This window comes from Endocarpon pusillum, assembly GCF_000464535.1.
Source record: "Endocarpon pusillum Z07020 unplaced genomic scaffold C712223, whole genome shotgun sequence".
NCBI lineage: Eukaryota > Fungi > Ascomycota > Eurotiomycetes > Verrucariales > Verrucariaceae > Endocarpon > Endocarpon pusillum.
The window spans coordinates 1-21,603 of record NW_006913553.1 but is presented as its reverse complement, the minus strand read 5'-3'; the positions used below and the strand labels follow the sequence as shown (position 1 = coordinate 21,603).

The following is a 21,603-nucleotide window of genomic DNA, read 5'->3' as shown; positions in this document are numbered from 1 at the left end:
ATTGCAACACTTTTGGAACGGGCAGTACTGTCTTCTTCAGATTCTGGATGATTTCGTTGCTTGACATGGTTGAACGGAGCAAAGACTGGTCATGCAATGCACGGCCAGCCGGTACAGATCACCATACAATTTGTGATTCAGGAAATCCAAAACCCAATTGTAAACACACATATTCAGTTCGTGCCTATAATGCTTACGAATTCGAGCCATTTTCGAGTTTCCCCGAAATAGTAGCGCTGAATCTCGCTGGCCCTTTGCATCCGTCGCTTGAGCAAGCGCTCAGCTGTGCCTACTAACTGGCTTCATTTATCAGGTAAGACCTGGAAAGACATGTTGAGCAAGGCTCGTGCCATCAAACATCTTGCTCACGACACCTAGTGAGCATAGTCAAGATCGGTCCTATCCAAAAGCTGCCAGCTCCTATATCATCGGACTGTGTGCACTGGCGCCCTGACAACCGCCGCTGTTTGCTCCTCTACAACATTCTCTAATCTAGCCCCTGCCGCTGTGCAGAATGTACTCGTTGCATTTAGACCAGGACTCTGTGCAGTGCAAGTTGGCCGCACAATATGGCCTCCTTCAAAGGGCCTGCTAAGCGATTGGTCGGTTTCGTGTCCCGGGTTAACACTCGAAGAGACCCATGAAGCCACCAGGGCCTTTTCGAAGGCCACAGTAAGACTCTTGAACCGGGACACAGGAGGTGATGGTGCAGAGATGCGGTCAGTTCTGGAAAGTTTGCGCCTGATAATGCTCGTCAGAAGGGGAATAGTGAACAGGCCCTGTATGTTGGCTCAGCCAAAGTGAGTCAGACTATGGCGGAACAATGCCTATGATAATGACTGACGTGAATAGCAGACCAATGTCGGAAACGGCGGAGCCGCTTCCGGTGCCGTTAACTTTACGAAGCTGTTGCTGATGCTGAAGAAACAACATGATTCCGCCTCATGGTGGTATCAAGACGAAGATAAATCACACGTTTCCTAACGATCTTCAAGAGCGACTAGTGTTTATCGCGAGCAAACTGAGCCCCTGGAAAAGACCTGATAATGGTGTCCGTAGAGCATTTCTCAATAACTTTAGCGCCGCCGGTGGCAATACTGTGAAAGCATCCCAGACTGCCCAAAAGAGGCGCATTCTTTGTTCTTCCGCTTGCGACGGATTGGTTTCTCATTGCTTGTTGGTCAATTTGAGGGGAGTCTGTCTGCAAGGGGGTAATTGGTTGACGTCGTCTGTTGATTGGCTTGGCTACATTCCTCATAGCTCTTTGTCACTCCTCACTTACGCTTGCGGGAAGAGATTCGAACATAAAAGACAACGCTTCCTCTCTACTCTCCCTTCCCAATTGTAACCAAGGCTTCGAAAATGGATCCAAACATCGACAGCGCAGCAGGCAAGCCGAAACTGACTATTCACTACCTACGGCCAGGCTTCCAGATTCTGGAGCCCGACGAGATTGAGAAGGGCCCGAGATACTTGAGCAGAGAAATCTCCAAGATATCCCCGACCATCATGGTCAAATGTGGTGCCTGGATCAAGTTCAGTGAGGCTAAGAACATGTTGTTCATCGAACAGAATACAACCATTCCTGTTCCAAAAGTCCATGCCGTCTACTCACATCTGGCTGATGCGAGAAAATATCCTGAAGGGTACTCTGGGAAAAGGGAGTACACGGAAATCACCTATATCTTTATGGACTTTGTGCCGGGGGCCACGATTGAGAAATCTTGGGACGAGTGGGATGAAGCCACCATAGCGAATGTTCAAAATGAGCTCAAAGATTATATCCGTCAACTGCGGGGAATACCTGGAGGGGAATATATCGGCTCACTCGATCGGGGCCCTGTGACGGATTCCATGTTGCGGCTGCAGGCTGACAATTGCGGTAATATCATTCTGTGCTCCTTTGGTATCTCCCAGCTAACATCCTACCTGGCAGGCCCATTTGATAGCGAAGAGGAGTTTAACATTGAGCTCCGCAAGACCTATTGGAAGTGTTACAAGCGAGAGGTACTCATATGCGATCGCTTGGATGCCATGCTTGCCGCCCACAAGCATCAAATAGTTTTCACTCACAATGATTTGCACTATTCCAACATCATGGTCCACGATGGACATATCTCAGGCATAATTGATTGGTCTGATTCTGGCTGGTACCCGGACTACTGGGAATATACCTCGGCTATGCGTGTAATGAACCAGCGACAAGACTGGAACACTATATTGGACAATGCTATTGGCCGACCCCACTGCGAATTCCTTATCATCGAGAAAATCCGCGTCATATTGCCGCCGTATTGAGTTGGTAGACTTTTTCGCCAGGCCGTTGGTTATGGCCCCACGCTTGCGTCCAGAGCTCCAGCTATTTACTCCACCATGCCCGGTACCCGTTATTAAAACCTGCCTGAGAAAGCTGGGAACGCGTCTTGTCCAATATCTCCTTGACCCATTCCGCATCGCTGCACGGGCGCGGGACTGGGTTGTTAGCTGGAACTCAAAAATTGGCCACTGAGCCAGCTGAGTACTTGCCTAATCTGGCAATCCATGTTCGTGCAACCCTTCATTTCTAACCTCTATGCATGGAAAGAAGAGTTTTCCTCTTTGTGTTTGAAAGCCGTGATTTTTTCCAACCTCCTGTCTATTACTTAGCTCGAATTTACTACTCAATACACGGTATCCAATATGGTGATTGCTGACATAGGTGCAGTACCCACCTCGCAAGAACGGAAGCTGCTGATTCATGTTGCGAACGATTCTCAAGCCATCCAGCCATCAGCCCATCCATCCCTCTGATTGATCATCCTACATAATTCCACGACGCCCCGGCACCTCTGCCCCTGCACAAGGCTGCCATGGTATTCTAGTACCGTTGCAGCGTAGAATGTAAGCGAGCATAGGAGCTGGTCTGGTCTCATCCACTCTGAATCTTCCATCTCACAGCCTTGCACGAACGCGATCCAAGGCGCCCAAGAGTCACAACCACATCATTGCGTAGGTGTATAGAGAGCGTTCTGAACCTAATATCATTATTCGCCAGACGGGCCACCAACCCAGTCATCAAGGTACTGAGTACCTACAAGAGATTACCCCAACAGTGGGACACGAGATTTTCCCCCCAGATTCCAGTGACGGCTTCTTTCCTGAGCGGGCGCTGCTTTAACCTCAGCTGAGGCTGAGCAGGTGATTGAGGAGTTGGCAAGACCCAGTTCCGGTCGCGCTTGGACCTGCCTTTGGCCCTCAGACTCGGTTACAACTGCTCGCTATTGGTCTTGGTTGCTGACATGGGTGTGTCTTGTTCCAAGGTTTGCGATAGAATGGTCTGGTTGATGCTCAGTGGGAGTGCGGCAGCAAGTACCAATCTCTTATCTGCTTAATCCTTACGCAAAGCCTTCAGCGCTGACTATCAGTCATGGGCCTTTGGTATCGTGTGAGTTAAGCAACCCTGAGAGTGATAGAGAAGTGATATCTGGCTTTTCTGGAGAAGAGGAAATTGGGTGACTATCAATCCAAGGGTGCTGATGAATGCTTTTGAACTGGTTGTTATTGTTACGACTAACTCTTGATAACTAGAGACGGTTTCCGTGTGCTATCTATCATCACATAACTTGTCACGAAATGTGGTGGAGTGGATGGACCTAGCACGTCTTCGTCAAAATTCGGAGGAGTACCCAAGAAGCCAAGCATATTCGAACTTATATGGTTCCTCGCGTTCAGCCTTTCTCGCTCTGGGCATGTCTCCTGCTGTCTCGCTTGGCTGTTCCTCAACTGCTATGAGTAGCTTGCATACCATGTCGGTGCGTCCGGCGAGTTTGTAACAAGGGGGATCGAGGCAAGGTGTTGCGAGAAACTCAACAATAATGCATGGAAACGAGGACCCCTGCATTCAATATTGGCATGCAGCAGCACGAGCTCTCGAAGGAAGATGCAGATGTTGGTATAGACAGACTTCCGGGCAGGTATCTGTTCGGCATTTCTGGGTTATATCGTCAGTGGGCTGTCGGAACGAAAGTTAACACCACAACCACATGCGAGCGCCTCTTTCTACAAGTTCCATCCCTTCTGGGCGCCGTGCTTGAGGACGCCGACTCAACCACCGTTCGAGACAATTGGGCACGGGTCCTGACATCAGCTAAGGCTGCCACCTGAGAAGCGAGTCATGCTCTGGGAAGTGTCTTGTCACCACAGCTACTGCCTGCTCATCACTTCTATTCTCTGGGCTATTGCCATCATCATCTTCATTTTGATGCCGCCACAAAGAAAATTCTCCCTCATTCTCGCCATCTTCGATGCGGTTATGGCCGTCACAGTTGCCGTCCTTGGCTTGCTGTCGGCAACTTACAATCGACTGCGTTGAAGGCAGCTGCGCAGGAAATCACCGGCGAAGCAGTCCGTGGTCAGGTAGTCGATGCTGGTCTGGGCATGGAGATCTTGTGGGATATAGGTCTGTGCACGCTAATGGTAGCTCCGCTGATGACTTTGGTTGTGTTTCTTGTTGCGCTTTTACCTGTATTTTGCTGCTGCACTGCCTTGGCTGGAACTTTGATCCGGTCAACGTCGAGGTCTACCATCCTCTCTGGGTGATGATGGCAGAAGAGTAGTGTGAAGATAGTTTGGAACGTATCATAATGGTGTTCATGAAACATGTGAAACGGGGTAGATGGTATGAATGCGGTGATTTCGGGTTAGTAGATACCCTTTGCCGTCTCATGCTCAGTTTAAACCAAACTCTAGCCGCTCCTCAAATGACGCGATCGTCATTATGAATTGTAAGGAGATGTGTCCCTGATAATGTACACCTCGCCAGCAAGGACGGCACAGCCGACTGTCATGGCTATGGCAATGATAGGAAGATTCACGCGCGCAAAATCGAGACCCCGGACGTGAATGTGTTTTCGGGCGAGAATGTCCCTCCATAAGAGACCAGCCAGGGACGCGCTGAAGGCCGTGCTGAATGCACCGTAGTTTACCCCGAGCGCCATGCTGTACACTGTTGCCCAGAATGTCCGATCCGAGATAGGGGTCCCGTTAACGATGTGGATTAGTTGCCATGCTTGTATAACACGGGATAGAAGGATAGTGGTGCCAATATTCGTGCCTGCGAACTAACCATGGATATGATACATTAGCTAATCACGTTTCAATGATTGTCCAAACGCAGTAACTCACGTTGCAGAGGATCACGGAGAGGAAACCCATGCCTCCAATGCTACCAACAGTCCCTGTCTTCTCCACCCAATGGTCCCACCCGAAAGCGAACACCTGGACCCAGCCCTTGGTGACCAAAGCTTGTACGAGTACGAACATGGCGAAGGCAAAAGGCACGAGCGCAAACGGCAGGTGAGCCAGCACGGCCGTGACAGTAGGAAATGTCTCCTGCGACCACGTGTACGCATCCGCGACGAGTGAGACGAGCGTTGGCCGCCCTCGCGCATGTCGAAGCTCTATTTCGTGCAAGATTCGCTTTCTGTGGTCAACCTCTCGCTTAGCCTCGTCCGTTCCTGGCTTCTCTTCGTCCATCTCTCCGCTCGATGTATCTTCGCCGTTCTTGGATACGAGAAGGGCAGGAGCAGAAGGCGGCAGGCAACCTACATTCGGTGGAAATGTACTGGTACCATCGAATATTTGTGGTATCTGGTCGTTTGCATTTGCGATGTTATTATTGCTACCAACAGCACCATTCTGACCTTGTTGTTGAGCTTCTGGCGAATGCATCTGCGTCAGAGCATATTCGTGCGCTGCCAGAGCATCACAACCGTCTTGCTGTAAAGCTAGTCGGTTGGCTTCTTCTTCCTCTCTAATCGCTCGTTCGGCTCGCGCATTTTCAACCTCCTTTCTACCCTTGCAAGCGATTTCGCGCGTTTCATGCCGATGGTACCATCCGAACGCAACATCCCAGCAGAACATGATAAACGCGGCTGGCAAGGTCACCCAGAAGACTTGATGCTCGCCGCTACTCGCGCTAGCAGCGTTGAGCGCCAGAAGGGTGATGAGTGTCGCGGCCATGATGACGGCTCCGAAGGCTGCGCCTCCCTTGTCCAAGAAAGGGTTCATGACCTCTTCGAGCGAGAGAAGCTTGCCTTTTTCGTCATTTGCGAGACCAGTTTCTTCTTCCTCAGCATTTCCTCTAGCGTGTGGGATATTAGGGTTTACGGGCTTCTTTCGTTTCATTTCCTCGGGAAGTTCATGCATCTTAATCGAGAAGGGGATGAGGGACTCGTCAGCGAAGACGATATATAGCAAGAAAGGGAACAGAACGATGGCTGTGACAATGACCGGGACGATCATATTCGCCGTGTAGTGGATGAATTTGATCTCGAAAGCACCAGCGAGCACGAGGTTGGTCGGGTTGGAGGAGACGAGAATGGCCGAGGCAATATTGGCCACGGCGAACTGGGTGTAGATCCACGCTCGGGGGTGGACAATGTTGCTCGACACCCGGGTCATGTAGGCGAGGAAGGCTGTGCCGGACAGGATAATAGGGTCATTACCGATGAAGCTACCCAGGCCGAAGAAGAAGGCATAGAGGTAAAAGAAGAGTCTATGGCCCACCTCACCTCCCCATTGAAGCACCTTGAATGCTAAGTACCTGATTAGACCAGAAGCGTCGATAGATATGGCGATGTAGGCCAGCGTGAGAAAGAAGAGCATGATGTCGAGTGGGGAGATGTTGTCCGCCCCGATTGTACCAGCGTGAACTTCCTCTCTACCAATGGCCGATATGGCGAGCAGGAAGAGATCTGCGATCAAGGGCGCCGTCACAAAATTCATGGGAAAGTCAAATCGAGCAAAAGACCCAAATTTGCCGTTTCGATCATGTTTGGAGCCATGCTGAGAGCGGTTCGACTTTGGCGATATTATTCGCAAAGCACGAAGACTTCTTGAGACAGTCTCCGAAAGCAGTCGAGGAACGTAAACGGGAATATGAAAGGGAAAAAGTACATTGATATCTATGCGATAGCAACAGCGTTAATCCCGTAGAGCGTTGAGAACGATCTGTGTAGGAATATCTTGCGCTTACTGGTGAGGATGAAAACGACGAAAGTGACGATTGATCGCCATTCTTTGATCCGACTGGTATCTACCAGGTTTTCTGCCATCTTAACAGCTCTTTAGTAACAGACAGTTTCAGGTAGTCGAGCCGGCATCACCGCATCGGCGTGAAACGGGTAGAGCGAAGTTGAGGATGAGGAGCTCAAAGGTGATCCAATTATCCAATATCCAACTATCCAGCTTTTCAATGGCTTCTCGCCAGTGCTGATTTCAGCTGATGCTTGGTAGGGTGGTAACCGACTCTTCAATCAATTGATCGACGTTACTCTGATCCGCAGCAAAGTCTAGTCTCTGTTGAGGCGTAGCCCTAGATTCACACCGTTTGTGGTTAATGGCCATTCACACTGGGGCTAACCTGGCTAACCTGGCTAACCCACTTGTGCAACAGACCCCCAGTTGCAACGCAAATGCTTGGCGTTTTGCGTCTCGGAGCAAGCCCAAACGTTGCTGGCACTGTTGGAGATAGAATTAAGTAGAGTAGCTCAAACACACATGATATAAACAAATCTTGCTTGGTTCTGGTCATCCGACCCATCTCTGTGTTGGTTTCGATAAACATTTATAGAATGACAACAACTTCTTGAAGCTGAAATAGTGTGTGTTGCTTGGCAATTTTGGTAGTGACGGGAGACATCGGTCCCGAAACTGTTGCCAATGGGGGTGTGTTGCAAAAGTCAGTTAGTCCATTAGTCACGTTGATGTTAGGCAGGGGAAGGCGGTGTGGAGGTGAGCGAGAACTCTCCAAATTTTACTAACTACTACGTATGTACCCCTAGCTCCGGTCCTCCGGTCCCGTCGCAACCAATAGTTCCAAGCTTCCTACAGTTAGGGCGCAACACAGCCACCCGCATCACGCAGCCCTGCCACGCACAATGAGGCGCCCGAGAGGTTTCAGACAGCCTTGCGCATCTCTATCATATAGTTAGCCCAGACGATGACTCCCTTTACTCTGAACCGTCGAACGGATTTATTGAGCTACCTGACCCACGTGCGTCAGATCTCTTTACTATTCGCTTTCGCTTTTGTTCCAATGCTATTTTCCCTTAGGACGGACCAGAGGTTATGCCAGCCCTTACTTCAACCTCCTCGCTGCTAAATACCCTCGCTGGTCGCAGCGATGTCAGTCCGGCCGCGAATGCGACCAGTAATGCTTTGCAAGTCGTATGCGCCTGGCCAGTGTCAGGCCAATATGGAACCGGCTCCAGGGTTTTGTAGGCAGCCTCAAGCCCCCACAAGCACATATCCTTGGCGCAGAGCAATTGACACTTCACCTCTGTTCTTTCCAGGTACTATGTTCTCGTGTTAGCCTGTGTATTGGCTCGAAAAGAAGAATGGCTCAGGAACGCTTGCCTGGCAGCAGCGTTGCTCTTTCCCGCCGTCGCTGCCATCCATGGCATCGTCCTCGCGGCAGTACATGTCAATGGTGAGTCTTTCACGCCGCATATGTGCCCCCACCGCTGACAGCTCCGTACACTAGGTGCTGTCGATATGGATATCTACGGAGCCTTCCAACTATGCACGATAGGCATCTTGGCCGCCCCGGTAACGGTCAGACGATCTCGGACGTACTTCTACGACCCCGGTCGGAACGCCATCTTCTTGTGGACCGGCGTTATTCTTGCTGGTAAGTGGTACTTTTGGCCCTCCTTTCAAGACTCTCCTTCTGATTGAAACCTTTCCCCAAAGGGCTGCTGAGCTTGACTGTCGAATTCTACCGGATCACAACGTCTGATTGCACGCATGACGACTCTGGGCAACCGATACCTCCCAATGCAGCCGGGTTCCCTTATGGCGACAAGCCCAGCTGTGGTCTCACCTGCTCTCTTGAGCAAGGTCCCCCCTCTCCTCTGCGAGGCGGCTCGGTGAACAGCATATATGTCATTCCCGCACCGGATAAGCTCACCTTCGGCACCGGCACCCTCCTCGCAGCTGCATGCTGCATCCCCGCCATCCTCTCGCTCATATCTATGTGGGACAAGATCCTCGAGATCAACTGGAAAAAGAACCGCATTGGTGGTGGACATGCGGATGAGCGGAATGACGAGGTGATCGAGGGAACCAACGGCGCCACCATCGGGAATATGAAGAGGGTCAACAAGGTCATCCGGCATCTCCTGAGTGTCGTCGAGATTCCTGTGTTATATGGTGCAGTACTCGCTATCCTGATCACCGGCGAGCGGAACTTCTTCAGCTCTCAGGTGCTGTATCAGACTGAGCCAATAGCCAGTATTGGTAGGTGATCGCCCTTCTTGCCTTCGTTACAAATTGCTGAACCGATTTGGTGCTGTTGGTAGGTCAATGGGGGCCCCTTGTTGGCACTCTGCTCGCTGCCCTGGGATCACTTTATCTTCTCCTGGCTGCAGATATGGCAGCTGTCAAGCACGAAGCGAAATCAAATACTTCCATGCATCATTGTAATTGCTCGCATCACCACCATGGCGGCGAACGGCATCCGAACTTGCCCGTCCAACGTGGAGTGGACGCTCGAAGCATGGATGGGGGCGTCATCCGGGGTTCGCCGCAGGATCCGACAGGGCTGCCAGCTATGCAGGAACTCGGCATTGGCCCATTTACAGGGTCACCGCCCCCGATCGCTACCCCAGATGCTACTGACGTGCGCTCTAGCACTTCAAACGCGTCGACAGCTCCGGCTAGTGGGACCACGCCAGGACCAGTCCACCAAGCCAAACGATCCTGGACAACCGATATGGGCAAGCGACGTAAAATAACTAGGACATTAACCGCCATCGGCAGCTACCTTGGCACCCCAGCCCACGACTGGTACGATGATTCCGAGTTCAAGCGCGGTCCAGCTCTGGACTTCCCCGAGATCCCAGGGGAGGAACAACGAAACAGGGAGTTGTCTCAGATCAGGGAGCAGTGGAATATCACGCCGGCGCTTCGTGAACTGCGTTCGAGAGCGGGTAGCTTCCATAGTAGGGCTGCCTCTGGTCTTGATTTCGAAGGCAGCGTGTCGACGCCCAGAGCAGCATCACCGTTTCTGTCGCCCACCAGGCCTGAAAGACTGCCTGTCAGCACGTTGTCGGCCGAACACTCTTCTTTCGAGCGACAGGACCCGGCTTCATCTCCGTCTGCTGGTTTAAACGGAGGTATGCTTCAGCCGCGGCAGGCCACGCTAGAGGTGCCGTCTCCAGTCCATTTCAATCCTACGCGGAACAAGTCTTCCGCTTCCTCTATCTCCCCTATTGTCATCACACCCAGAGGCCGGAGTTTACCTACCATCGTTACCTCTCCCGATCCCTACACTTCCTCTCCTGTTCAGATGCCAATCTCCAACCTACCCTCGCCCTCATCATCCCCCGAGCCACTACCACCATCGTCAACGACACCATCGTCTTCCCCTTCATAAAAGGGGCGCATTATACGGCATTCCCACCTACAGCCTGTAGAAGATATACTACGAAACTCAGGTCTCATGAAAATGCACATAGTTGTTTTGCCATGTCTCTACTACTTATCTGCTCGCTTTCGCACCTATAGCTATCACCGAAATCGGTACGTATGCGATCGTCTCAGGCGAGTCAATCATTATACCCTATCATCTTAACAATTTGTGCACGATGCCGCAACTTCTCAACAGCAGCGAAAGGCGCCATGTTGCAAGACAGATGAGAACTTGAAAACGGGCTACGAACGTGCACGAGGAAGATATGCATCATGATAAATTACAACCTTGATGAGTTTCTCATGGTCGGTCCTGCTGGAGGACATTTGGGTCGGATTCTAAGCTGGACCACCGCTAACTAGTTGACAAATCTTATAAGAGAAAGCAAATGTAGGCAAGGTAGAGTCGGCCGATGAAAATGAGGGTCCGAAGACGGGACAAGGTTCGAGTACGGGCTGCATGGAGACTAAGGCTCCGGAGCAGCACTCGGGCAAAGGTTGAGCAAGAGTGCGAGTAGAGCGATTGACAAGTATGCTGCCCTACGCGACTATCGCTCCCTGAACCTGTCCCCTATCCAAAGGTTCTCCGTTGCCCCCTCCTCGATAAACCACGATATACACACCCATACTCCTCTTAATTATCAAGGATCCACGAAGCAATGCCACGAGCATCAAGCTGGGGCTAGGGGCCGGGCGCTAAGCGGGGCGACAAGCGGAATCGTGCCTGGGCGCGGCTCCTGGCCTCCGAGCTTTAGCGAGTATCCCCGAGAAATGATATACATTTATCCCCATTTTGGGGTAAATGCATCCAAGAACCCATGCTCGGAACAGCCCTTGCTCGGATCTGCTGATAACGGAAACGTTACAAGAGCTTCACTGTTCGGAGCCACGCCAAAAATAAGAGATACCACTTCGAAGATGGCAATGGCAATGAGGAACACCCATTTGATGGAGAAAAAGGTGTAGAATTTGCCGAAGATTAGCTGGAAGACGGCTATTGTGAGCAGATATGCGAGATGAACGGTCAGCGATAACTCCTAACAAGGGCATCAACTTTAAACCATCCCAACATACCACTGCCGTACCAGCCGATATCGTCAAGAATGTTAAACTGATTCGTGATCTCCGGTATGGCGTCTATCGAAGGTTCAGTATTCTGTTCATCCCTACAAGAAGTTTTATGGCGAAGATGGATGGGGAAACTGACGCTAGCAGAAAGAGCTTCAAACCACTTGGATACGTGACTGTCTCATCGTCTTGGGTAGCTTGCTGACGTTCTTCTTTTTTAAGCTCTAAGTCTGAGCCTTCATATACTGGTGACGCCGAAAATGTATTCTAGGACGAAGAGACCTCATTCACCCCGGTGGGTGACGCATTGTCGTCCTTGTCGGTGGTATGAGACGGTGACATAGCTGAAGGGGATCTTCAGTGCTCTCTATGCTTGCTCTTTTATTAAAAATGGCTGGCTATGGCTCTCCAGGAAAGGCTCAAATGGAATACTCGTTGGTTGACAACTTTCAGCTGTGAAAAACTGATGACTGTAATGTATGGCTCCGCTAAGCTCAGATTTGGGCTAGAAAACTGTGATTGCGATGGCAACTCCAAATGATGAGTACGATCAACTTGATGAGCTAGAGTCAGTGCCAGGGATGGCGCTCACGTCGAAGCTTGATAATACATTCTGGCTCGGACCGCTTGTTGAATTCGAATTACCGAACAAGCGTGTTGTGTACTTTGCACAAGCATCTTGGTCTTCTCAAGAGTCCATAGAATCCGTGAATCACCGCGAAATTCCATGATTGCATGGGTAAGATCACAGGACTTTGAGTACCTGCATCTCTGGCCTATCTTATTCGGCCCAGCCTTGTTGCTCTTCAACAAACTAAAAACTCCATGAAGAGTTTAGTTGTGCACTCATGTGTGACAAAGGTTTTGAACGTGGCTATGGGGAATGAATTGAGATAGCTAGTTGTAGAATTTAAATAAGAGGCGCAGCGAGTGCAGATATGAGTACAAAATGCTGTGTCGTGCGGAGTCGTGCCCCAAAAGTAGTTGAAATACGCTTAAGGATATACGTGCCAAGAGGTGTACGGAGTACTCTTGCACATTATGTCATTTGACTCCTCCTCCTTTCTGACGCCTTGACCCTTGATCCCTAGCTATCTGATTTAAGGGCTAATTTATCCTAGAATAGTGGTTGGTTAAGTTACAGATGCCAATAGAATGTAGAAACTTAATTTTAGAAACTAGTCTTATTCGGGCCATTTTGTGGGCACCTATACTCAATTCCACATAGTACGATTCGTACGGATACTAATGTTTTTAGCAGGGGAGGGTACAAAAATTAGGCCTGTAGACGTAGTATGTGCTGAGATGCTTATAAGGCCTCTATTCGGCGCACGGCAGGCGCACGGCAGGCGCATGACATAAAATGCTGTCTCGGCGGTCTTTGCTGCGGCTTCTAGATACCCTCTGCACCCTAGTTAGTTCTAGTCATACTCTGTGTGGTCCATGCTTTTCTTTCTGTCACTTCTATATTTAGGAGAAACCACGTCTCCCCCAAAAAGGGAAGCCCCCAGCCCTGAAAGACGAACCCCTGCCTATAGTGTCCACTGACCTTCATTGATTATTCTTCCTGTTTCTGCTACCTGTTGATAATGGTTCTAGCATCAGGATGAAGTTCCTTTCCAAGAAAGGATGGCCATTATCATTAATCTAGCGTGAAGCTAAACCTGACTAGAAAATGACGCACTTTTTGGCGGCACTGAGTAGCCGCGGCCCAATGGGTGAAGTCCGTTGGACCCGAAGACCCCACTTACAGGGGCAATCTTGGGCCACTGCTAGACTTCTTAAGGCCGAAGCTTTAAAAGTCAACCTCACAATCTTCTTAAGCTGTCCCTGTAACCAAAACTCCTGAAGCCCTTGTAACTAAACTGTGATTGCCCAGGAAGTCAGGACCTATGGGTGCACACCTCCGTACAGTACTGCCTCTCTACTAGGGCAGCCAACAGCAATATCGAGCTGCATATTACCATGTACTGCTGCACACTCTGCATGCTCTGGACCTTCAGCTCTATCCTTAGCACGAATCAGATTCTTTGCGGACGTGCAGGTGGGTGCATCAAGTCTACTGAGCTTGCCGGATTGGGCTATCTTCTTTTCTTTTTTGAGCATGCTTTAAGTTATACCAGGCCACAACGAAGGTAGACGGGGCTCTGCTACCTTGGCACCTTCTGACATGCTCATGGCTGCGTGATTAAGAAGATTAAGGCTTTCCTGCTTGACTATCTTCGCTTGTGCTGCTTGGTCCTGTTCACTGTCAACCTGCTTGAAGTCCAGCATGGGCGCATTCCAGATTTTTCTTGATCGAAGGTCTTATGCTATCAATATCGTCATCAACCTGTTTCTTATTGTGCTCTGCCTTGTCTGTTACGCGCTTCTTATCCTTCTCTTCCTCTCTCCCGCTGTCTTTCAGCTTGATTCGCTCCTCTATCCACGACCTGGCCTAATCCAACCCACAGTGGTCGTGGCCCTGCTTTCTGCATTGCTGACCGCGGCGACGTCCGCGCTCACAACAAGAGCTGTCGAGCATTCAGTCTGGCTCAAGCTCGCTCCAAGACCAACCACGAAGAAAATAACCATCGGCGAGACCTACTGCCTGGCGCAGTGGTCCATCTCTCCACTCGCTAGATTCTGGTACTTCTTCGTCGGTCATGCTTGGGCTCTCAAGTTTGCAGGCTTGTTCCTGATAGGAATTGCCGCCATCAATCCTGTCATCGTCTCAGGCATCTCCCAGTATGATGAGTCTGCAGTGCATTCTTCTCGACAAACGAGCCAAGGTGATCGCTGGACAGGCTGGATCGACGCCTCAAACATACAGTTCAGCGACGGAGGATGCCGGGACAATCCCACAGTTCTGGCTGCGCTCCTTTCAATGAGCAATCAAAGCGCCCCTCCAGCGGACATCTGCTCTGGTGACCTCCTCTGCACCGCTCGCGCAACAGTGACCGCTCTCCGCGCAACCTGCAACGCTATCAGCACCAACAACTCCAACGGGATCGGCAGAAGCAGCCAAAGGGAAATCCGTAATCAGACCTTCTGCAGCGCCATCAATCCCGATATCTGCCTCCCTCTCAGCTCAGGTGACCCTTACATCTACGCCGAGTTCACCTCTGGCTACCCACCAAACTGCGACCTTACCTCCGAGGGCTGCCCGGGATCCTGGTCGACCATCTTCGGCGCCTACGTCAACAACCCCGGGTCCGCCAATACCACCAATGTGAACATGGTCGACTGCGCTCTAGAATTCGGCAACGCCACCATCATCCAATCCGGCCGCAACACCCCCCGTCCCTGATCCGCGACTCCTTTCAAAAGTCCCCCGATAGGGACGCCCCCGCGGGCGCATTGCGTCGCATCTACACCTCCGAAGCCACCAGTTCGCCCTTCACCTTCTCCGCCGCCGCCACCGCCACAGGGACGCAAAACTTCTACGATTCCCTTGTGGGATTCTCCCTCCTCGGTCCCGCCGCTAACGCCTCCGCCGACCTGGTCGCCGCCCGCATCGAGGGGACCTTCGACATGGCGACCCTGATGGCGTTCTCCCGCGCGCCGGCCGCGGCCGACATTGGCTTCGAGCACCAGGCCAGAACACCCGTGTATGGCTACGATGCGCGGGTCCTGGTGGTGTTGCTGGTGCCCGCGCTGGCGACGGTGCTGAGTGTGTGTTTTGGCGGGAGGTGGAAGGTTGGAGACGCGGAGGATGTGGTCGGGTATGATCCGGTGGAGATTGCGAGGAGGGGCCCTGTGGTGGGATTGGAGGGCCGATGGTGGGCGGAGAGGCATGAGGTGAAGACGGTGGAGGTGTGGGGATGGAGGGAAGCTGAGATTGGCTGGGGATGCGATGAACAGGACAGGTTTCTGAGAGGGAAGATGTCGGCGGCCAATGCCGTTGCGGTTCCTCGTGGGCAGAAGGTCGCGAGGCATAGGTTTATGGCTGCGGCTTGAGAAGCGGTAAGACAGGCTTTTGGGTGTTTTCATGTTACTATCATTAAACTATTTAGGGAAGGGATCTTTCTTCATTCATCATACCAAGAGGTCGTTTTCTTCGAGCTACGCAAAACTCTCTTTGGTTTTATGTCTTCTATATTCTGAGCCACCGATGCTGTGGATCGTATCACCTCTGGCAGACGAAACCTCTATCTAACCACTACTGCCCCGCCTGGCCCCTATCTACTCAAATCCATATTGAATAGACATCAACACTGAGTCATGCTTGATGTTGTATTTAAATTCTATATTGAAAATGCGTTGTAAGAATTGCTGAGTTCGATATTATTTCTAGTTTATTCATTTATATTTCCGATTTTGATTTTCGTCTTTTTCACAATTTGATTGTTAGGTCATGTGAAGATGTTTGTCAATTTGTTAGGAATGCCCAGCGGTGCAGGATGAATGAGATGGTTATGAACCTTAAGTGGGAATTCCACAGGGATTCCCTCGGTAATCTCTAGTCTTTTGCCGCACTCGCGTGCGGGGGGCCGTACGTACGGTTCATCTTCCTGACACAATTGATAGAAAATATTGATATTTTTCGGTCTTTTGGTATCTAGTAGATGTCCCTGAATCTTGAATGTTGAATCTCAATAGGTATTAATCGATCTCTTTGAAAAAGCTTGAATACCTACCTGAGATGATTGAACGTGAGTTGATATTGGCCTGAAATGAATCAATCTTGTATCGAAAGGTGCATTGATTTTATACTAAGTTCGGGGCCATTATGGCATTAGCACCGTAGCACGTTAATCTCATAATAAGTGAGCCAGAACCGCAACAGGACCAGAAGTGCAACAATTTAAAAGTTTTAGATCCAATCAGAATGGTCGATCTTCAATGATCTGCATCAGCCCTCAAATCGTCATCAAATATGATAACTCTTTTTGGAAAACGACCTCAAAGCTTGTCTTTTTACTTCTAAGTGAGTAACAGAATATCTGAATAACGTCTGCAGTGGTAGGATATAAATTCAGAAGCTTTGCCTGGAAAAGTAAATCAGCCAAAGAATTCTAGGGCCGCTATTGGCAAAGTTTTGCACATCTGGTCCCGACGTCCCGTTACGATTCTGGGTCAGTTATATTACACTCAAATCCACAAGGAGTAGTAGTCCTTGAATACTGAATCATCATCTCATAGAAATTGAAATGCAGTGTTTGACACTGGTAGTAATGGATATGCACTTGGACTGGACCAACATTGCATTAGAGGTCCATTAGTTCTAGCTGAGTTCTGAGCGATGGACTCCATCGCAGCCAAGTATCCAGTACTTCGAATAGTAGTATTGGCTTCAGCCCCCAAACCTGCCCTCGCATCTGGCGCATCTCTTTACCGTGTAGAAAACGTTCCCAATTCGGCACTTACTCTGATGTGAGCCACTTTGCCCTACCAGCATTGCAATAAGTAGCCCTTACCCCGTCACTGACGCCTCTTCGCCCGCCGCAATCTCAGACATGCTTCCGAGTCATATGCGATGCTTGCAGCAATTTCAAGCACCAGTGCGTCCCCAGCATGAATCAGACCAATTGGGTAGCCGATCAGAGTCCTTTCATTTTACCCGAATCAAGCGATGACGACTCATCTAACTTTCCTTCCACCCGCAAAACTAGTCCAACGAATAAGGCTGGTGGCTAGGGCTCGGATCGACGACTGAATACCTTACCATCCCGAGCAGTCAACGATGAAGCATTTGCCGAAAATCAAAATTCATGACACACTGGATTGGGGATTTGGTACTTCGAATTGCCGTCAGCGCCAAGCGCTACGGGGCTGAGGTACTAGTAGCAGCGCAGCAGGCCGAAAAGGGAAGGCCATCCGCGAGGGAAGAGAGGGGGGGGAGAAGGAGTAGAAGACAGTGTAGAAGCGGCGATGTAGGGGTCCGGGGAGCTGCAGGCTCTATATACCCGGGCTAAGCGGCGAGGGCCGCGTTGGCCGATGGGGTAAGGCTAAACCCGAAGAGGCAGCGCACCGGCAGCGATTCTACATGAACTTTACTACCATAGTAAGTACAGTACCTAAGTGCCAAGACAGATTCGTATCCTTATCTTGGCAAGTGTATCAACTACTAACTACTTTTGAGGCACGACTCCAGATGTAGTACAGCGCAATTGGGCTGCGAGATTGTAGTAGAGATTGACTAATCAAAAACAGGCAAAACGCAGGGGTTACGCGAATGAAACCTGGCCAACAGGCCCTCTCAGAAGATCAACACCACGATAAGAGAGGGTGCTATCATGTAATGCCCCCGCATTTGAATGGGGCTGGTGGACTCAGTAGCAGTATCAGCAGGCCATATTTAAGTAGTATATTGCCGCCATGGCATGCCCGTAAGACACTACTCCGTATACCACCCTCTCGCTTGGCGGTCTCTGCCTCTTCATATCCATGCTCCCTTCGCAATCCAGCCGCGTCGAAGCCATGGAGTTCGATTCGATCGTCGTCAGCTTAGGATCGCTTGACCGTCGTCTTTTATGTCTGGCGCTGGTTGGCGCCGTCCTGCTGGGGACCGTGGCCGCTCGTCTAAGCCAGTTCTGGCGTCTGCGCAAGTTTCCCGGCCCCTTTGGCACCGGCGTCTCCTGGCTCTGGCACTCGTGCGCCGTCCTGAGCGGCAATGCGCACCGATGGTACGGCGACGTGACGGAAAAGCATGGTATGTTGCAAGACCACACGCTGATCGTATCTTGGTCGCTCACTCGTCCCCACCCCAGGGTCCATTGCCCGAGTAGCCCCAAACCTCCTCATCACGTCGTCGCCGGAGTTGTGGGCCCACATCAATGCCGTCCGCTCGCCTTACACACGCGCGTCGTGGTATTATCACTGCGTCCGCTTCGAGCCCGGCAAGGACAACGTCTTCACCGACTGCGACAATAACAGCCACGACGCAAGACGGAAAAAGATGGCTGCTGGGGTAAGAATGTCGGCCCATTTTCCAGCCAGTGTATGTAATGCCCATAGATAGTACTCAGGCAAGGAGAATCCGACACTGGAGGCTTCGATCGATACGCAAATCCTGGAGCTGGTCCGCCTGCTCCGATCTAAGTACGCGGCCCCGGCTGCCTCGCACAGCGTCTCCCAGCCGATTGATCTGGCGGCCAAGCTTCAGTACCTGACGCTCGACGTCATCAGCGACGTGGGGTTTGGCCAGCCGTTTGGCGACCTCAAAGCCGACGCCGATGTCAACGACTATCTCAAGTCGATGGAAGATGGCCTGACGATTTGCAACACATCGTGGGGCCTTGGCATCAGCTGGCTGAGAGACGTGCCCCTCCTGGGCAAGGCCATCAGCCCGTCGGAGAAGGACGAGCGAGGCTTCGGGAAGATGATGGCGTAAGCCAGCTCCTTTGGCCTCCTGCGAAGGTGGGGCTTGCTAACCACGCGCTGCAGCTACGCGCGCCGCTGCGTGCGAGAACGCATGCTACAACCTACCGACCAGCGCTCTGACATGTTGTCGTCCTTTATTCGCCACGGCCTCAAGGGCGACGAGCTGTTCCACGAGGTATTCGAGCAGATTCTTGCCGGCTCCGACACCACAGTTGCGTCGCTACGCGTCATCATGCTCTATCTTATGACGCATCCTCGCGTCTACATTAAACTGCAGGCCGAAATCGACGAGGTAGTCCGAGCGGGAGTTGCGCCGGCCGCACCGGGCATTATCTCCGACGTGGCCGTCAAAGGTCTTGCCTATCTCGGCGCCGTCGTTCGGGAAGGCCTGCGTGTGCATCCACCCGTCGTGAACATCTTCTCCAAAGTCGTCCCGAAGGGCGGTGATGTCGTCGATGTTGACGGCAAGGAGCACTTCCTGCCAGGCGGCACACTGATCGGATACTCAGCGTGGAGCATGCACCGTAATAACAGGGCCGTCTACGGTGACGACGCCGATGTCTTTCGGCCTGAGCGGTGGCTCATCGGCGATGACACTCCCGGCGGCAAAGAGAAGTTGGCGCGTATGATTAAGACCAACGACATGATCTTTGGCTACGGCCGGTGGCACTGCGTGGGCCGCAACGTGGCCTGGATGGAGATACACAAGACTGTCTTCGAGCTTCTCCGTAACTTCGATTTCGAACTTGCCCATCCGCACGAGTCTTGGACCATCCACAACATCGTTGGCTTGTTTGCCATTAGCAACATGTGGGTTCAAGTCACGGAGCGCTGACTGACAATGGACATGGAAGAGAACATGGAGTGCTATGGGCAGGAAAATTGACTGGCTGAACGGATTCAATGTGCTGCAAGAAAACAAGTGCCAATTCAGTATTTCCTATGTGCCCTGGGCTGTCCTAAAGGTGCGTTTTCGACTAGCTCGTAAGACTGTTTGCTCTGGCTCTCTCGTTCTCAGCGACTGCGGTAGCAGATCGTGCAATGATACCCGAGCAAGTCAGGTAAGCCACCTCTCTCGACGCCGCCTTCTAAGAATGACTTAATTCATCCTCAAAGCCTATAATAAACACTAGCTCAAGTCTAGGATTTTATGTGACCTTAGAAAATGGATTTCAGGTACGGAGTAATATCCCCTCCGTACCCGAATTGTCAATTAGCTATCCCCTCCGTACCCGAATTGTCAATTAGCGTAAAATGCCCAAATTAAGCTTTTTTGAGCTGCATTTGATCTGCACAGCTCTCCGCAGCTGACTTTGTTATTTTATTTTCAACCACGAATTATGCTACGACCACAGCGAATTATTCAAATCCCTTTGAGATATAGATCAAACTCACCTCCGCGATTCGAACAAGCTATCAAACAGCCAAAACGACGGAGAATTGACCCTGCTGCAATCGATCGAAATGATGTCGATCAGGCCTTGGCAGTGATTGCTCCTGCGCCAGAATGTACAGATGAACTGCCTATATTGATACCAACAGAACTGCCTCAATTTGAGGCTAATTACGTTCCAAATCGAACAGGAGCTCCTCAATACTCTAATCTATCGGAATTAGGCTTTTTTGAGCTCTTCTTTAGCCCAATTGTGATAGAAATCATCTCCAAAGAAACCAATTCGTACGCCAAAATCCATCGTCAAAACGTTCCTCATCCTCTCAGCAAAGACTGCCATTGGGTACCTACTACGCCGGCTGAAATACGTGTATATCTGGGTATACATATCCATTTTGGCTTGTACCAATTGGCAGTACGCAGTGATTACTAGAGGATTCACAAACTTGGTCAATTCATGGGCCGAAATCGATTCCAACAAATTCATCGTTATTTCAGTTTGAATTCTGCCCCTAGGCAATCAAACGCCCCTTGGTTCTATCGAATTGAACGCGTTGCAGACCTTATTCGAACAGCCTGTCGAAATGCCTATGTACCCTCTTCTCATATCACAATTGACGAAGCAATGGTGGCCTTTAAGGGGCGTTCAAATCATACGGTTAAGCTCAAGAATAAGCCAATTTCTGACGGTTACAAGCTATAGTGCATTGGCGACCATGGATATATCTGGAGCTGGCTATTTTATTCAAGAATAGATGGCGTTGAAACGTTTACAAAGAGTCAACAAACGCAGTGGCCACAGCAACAGGGCACAGGAGCAAATTTGAATACTGAAAAAAGCGCTCTTCTTGCACCAACTTACGCGCTTGTTTTACGCCTTGCTAGGCAGCTGCCAAAACAGGATTTCTGTATCTATCTTGATAACCTCTTTCTAAATGTACCAGTAGCCCAATGTCTTCTGGCGATGGGTATTTACTGCATGGGAACTACACGAAAAAAGGCTGCTGGTGTGCCCTTACAACTTCAACGCTATCTCAACGATAATAGCGAGCTTCTCTGGGATTCTACGATAGCACAAGTCATTGACAACAACACTCTAGCCTTTATTTGGCAAGATAATAAGGCTGTTTGTGCTCTTACGACTGCTCATAGCCTCCACCGTGCAGAAGATCGAATTCAACGAACGCGCAGATGCCCTAAAATCTCCTCCGAAAATCAACGTATCCTTGACCCTGTATTTAAGGGCTTACCCTTTAAGGATCTCTTCATTCCAAGGGCTATTGATAATTATAACCATCATATGAAGGGCGTAGATCAAGCGGATCAGTTACGAGCAGCATTTACTTGCCATCAGAAGCAGAGTTATCGTACGCAAATGCCCTTGA

General features: G+C 50.7%; 5 protein-coding genes across 5 annotated transcripts; 4 read left to right on the top strand and 1 right to left on the bottom strand.

Moving 5' to 3' along the window:
• Window positions 1–1,362: 1,362 nt before the first annotated feature.
• On the top strand, window positions 1,363–2,298 carry EPUS_09324 (uncharacterized protein; the record flags this gene model as incomplete). The annotated part of the gene is made up of 1 exon (XM_007788125.1): window positions 1,363–2,298. The coding sequence occupies one exon, from the start codon at window positions 1,363–1,365 to the stop codon at window positions 2,296–2,298; it is 936 nt and encodes a 311-aa protein (XP_007786315.1).
• Window positions 2,299–4,754: 2,456 nt separating this feature from the next.
• Window positions 4,755–7,094, bottom strand: EPUS_09323 (uncharacterized protein; the record flags this gene model as incomplete). The annotated part of the gene is made up of 3 exons (XM_007788124.1): window positions 4,755–5,099; window positions 5,164–6,944; window positions 7,016–7,094. The coding sequence occupies 3 exons, from the start codon at window positions 7,092–7,094 to the stop codon at window positions 4,755–4,757; spliced, it is 2,205 nt and encodes a 734-aa protein (XP_007786314.1).
• A 1,015-nt stretch (window positions 7,095–8,109) lies between these two features.
• On the top strand, window positions 8,110–10,417 carry EPUS_09322 (uncharacterized protein; the record flags this gene model as incomplete). Its single annotated transcript, XM_007788123.1, has 5 exons — window positions 8,110–8,258; window positions 8,334–8,470; window positions 8,525–8,671; window positions 8,734–9,279; window positions 9,342–10,417. 5 exons carry the CDS (start codon window positions 8,110–8,112, stop codon window positions 10,415–10,417), a joined length of 2,055 nt encoding a protein of 684 aa, XP_007786313.1.
• A 3,375-nt stretch (window positions 10,418–13,792) lies between these two features.
• EPUS_09321 (uncharacterized protein) lies at window positions 13,793–15,459 on the top strand (the record flags this gene model as incomplete). The annotated part of the gene is made up of 2 exons (XM_007788122.1): window positions 13,793–14,740; window positions 14,830–15,459. 2 exons carry the CDS (start codon window positions 13,793–13,795, stop codon window positions 15,457–15,459), a joined length of 1,578 nt encoding a protein of 525 aa, XP_007786312.1.
• A 2,430-nt stretch (window positions 15,460–17,889) lies between these two features.
• Window positions 17,890–19,660, top strand: EPUS_09320 (uncharacterized protein; the record flags this gene model as incomplete). Its single annotated transcript, XM_007788121.1, has 4 exons — window positions 17,890–18,154; window positions 18,213–18,412; window positions 18,464–18,831; window positions 18,889–19,660. The coding sequence occupies 4 exons, from the start codon at window positions 17,890–17,892 to the stop codon at window positions 19,658–19,660; spliced, it is 1,605 nt and encodes a 534-aa protein (XP_007786311.1).
• Between the last annotated feature and the right edge of the window lie 1,943 nt (window positions 19,661–21,603).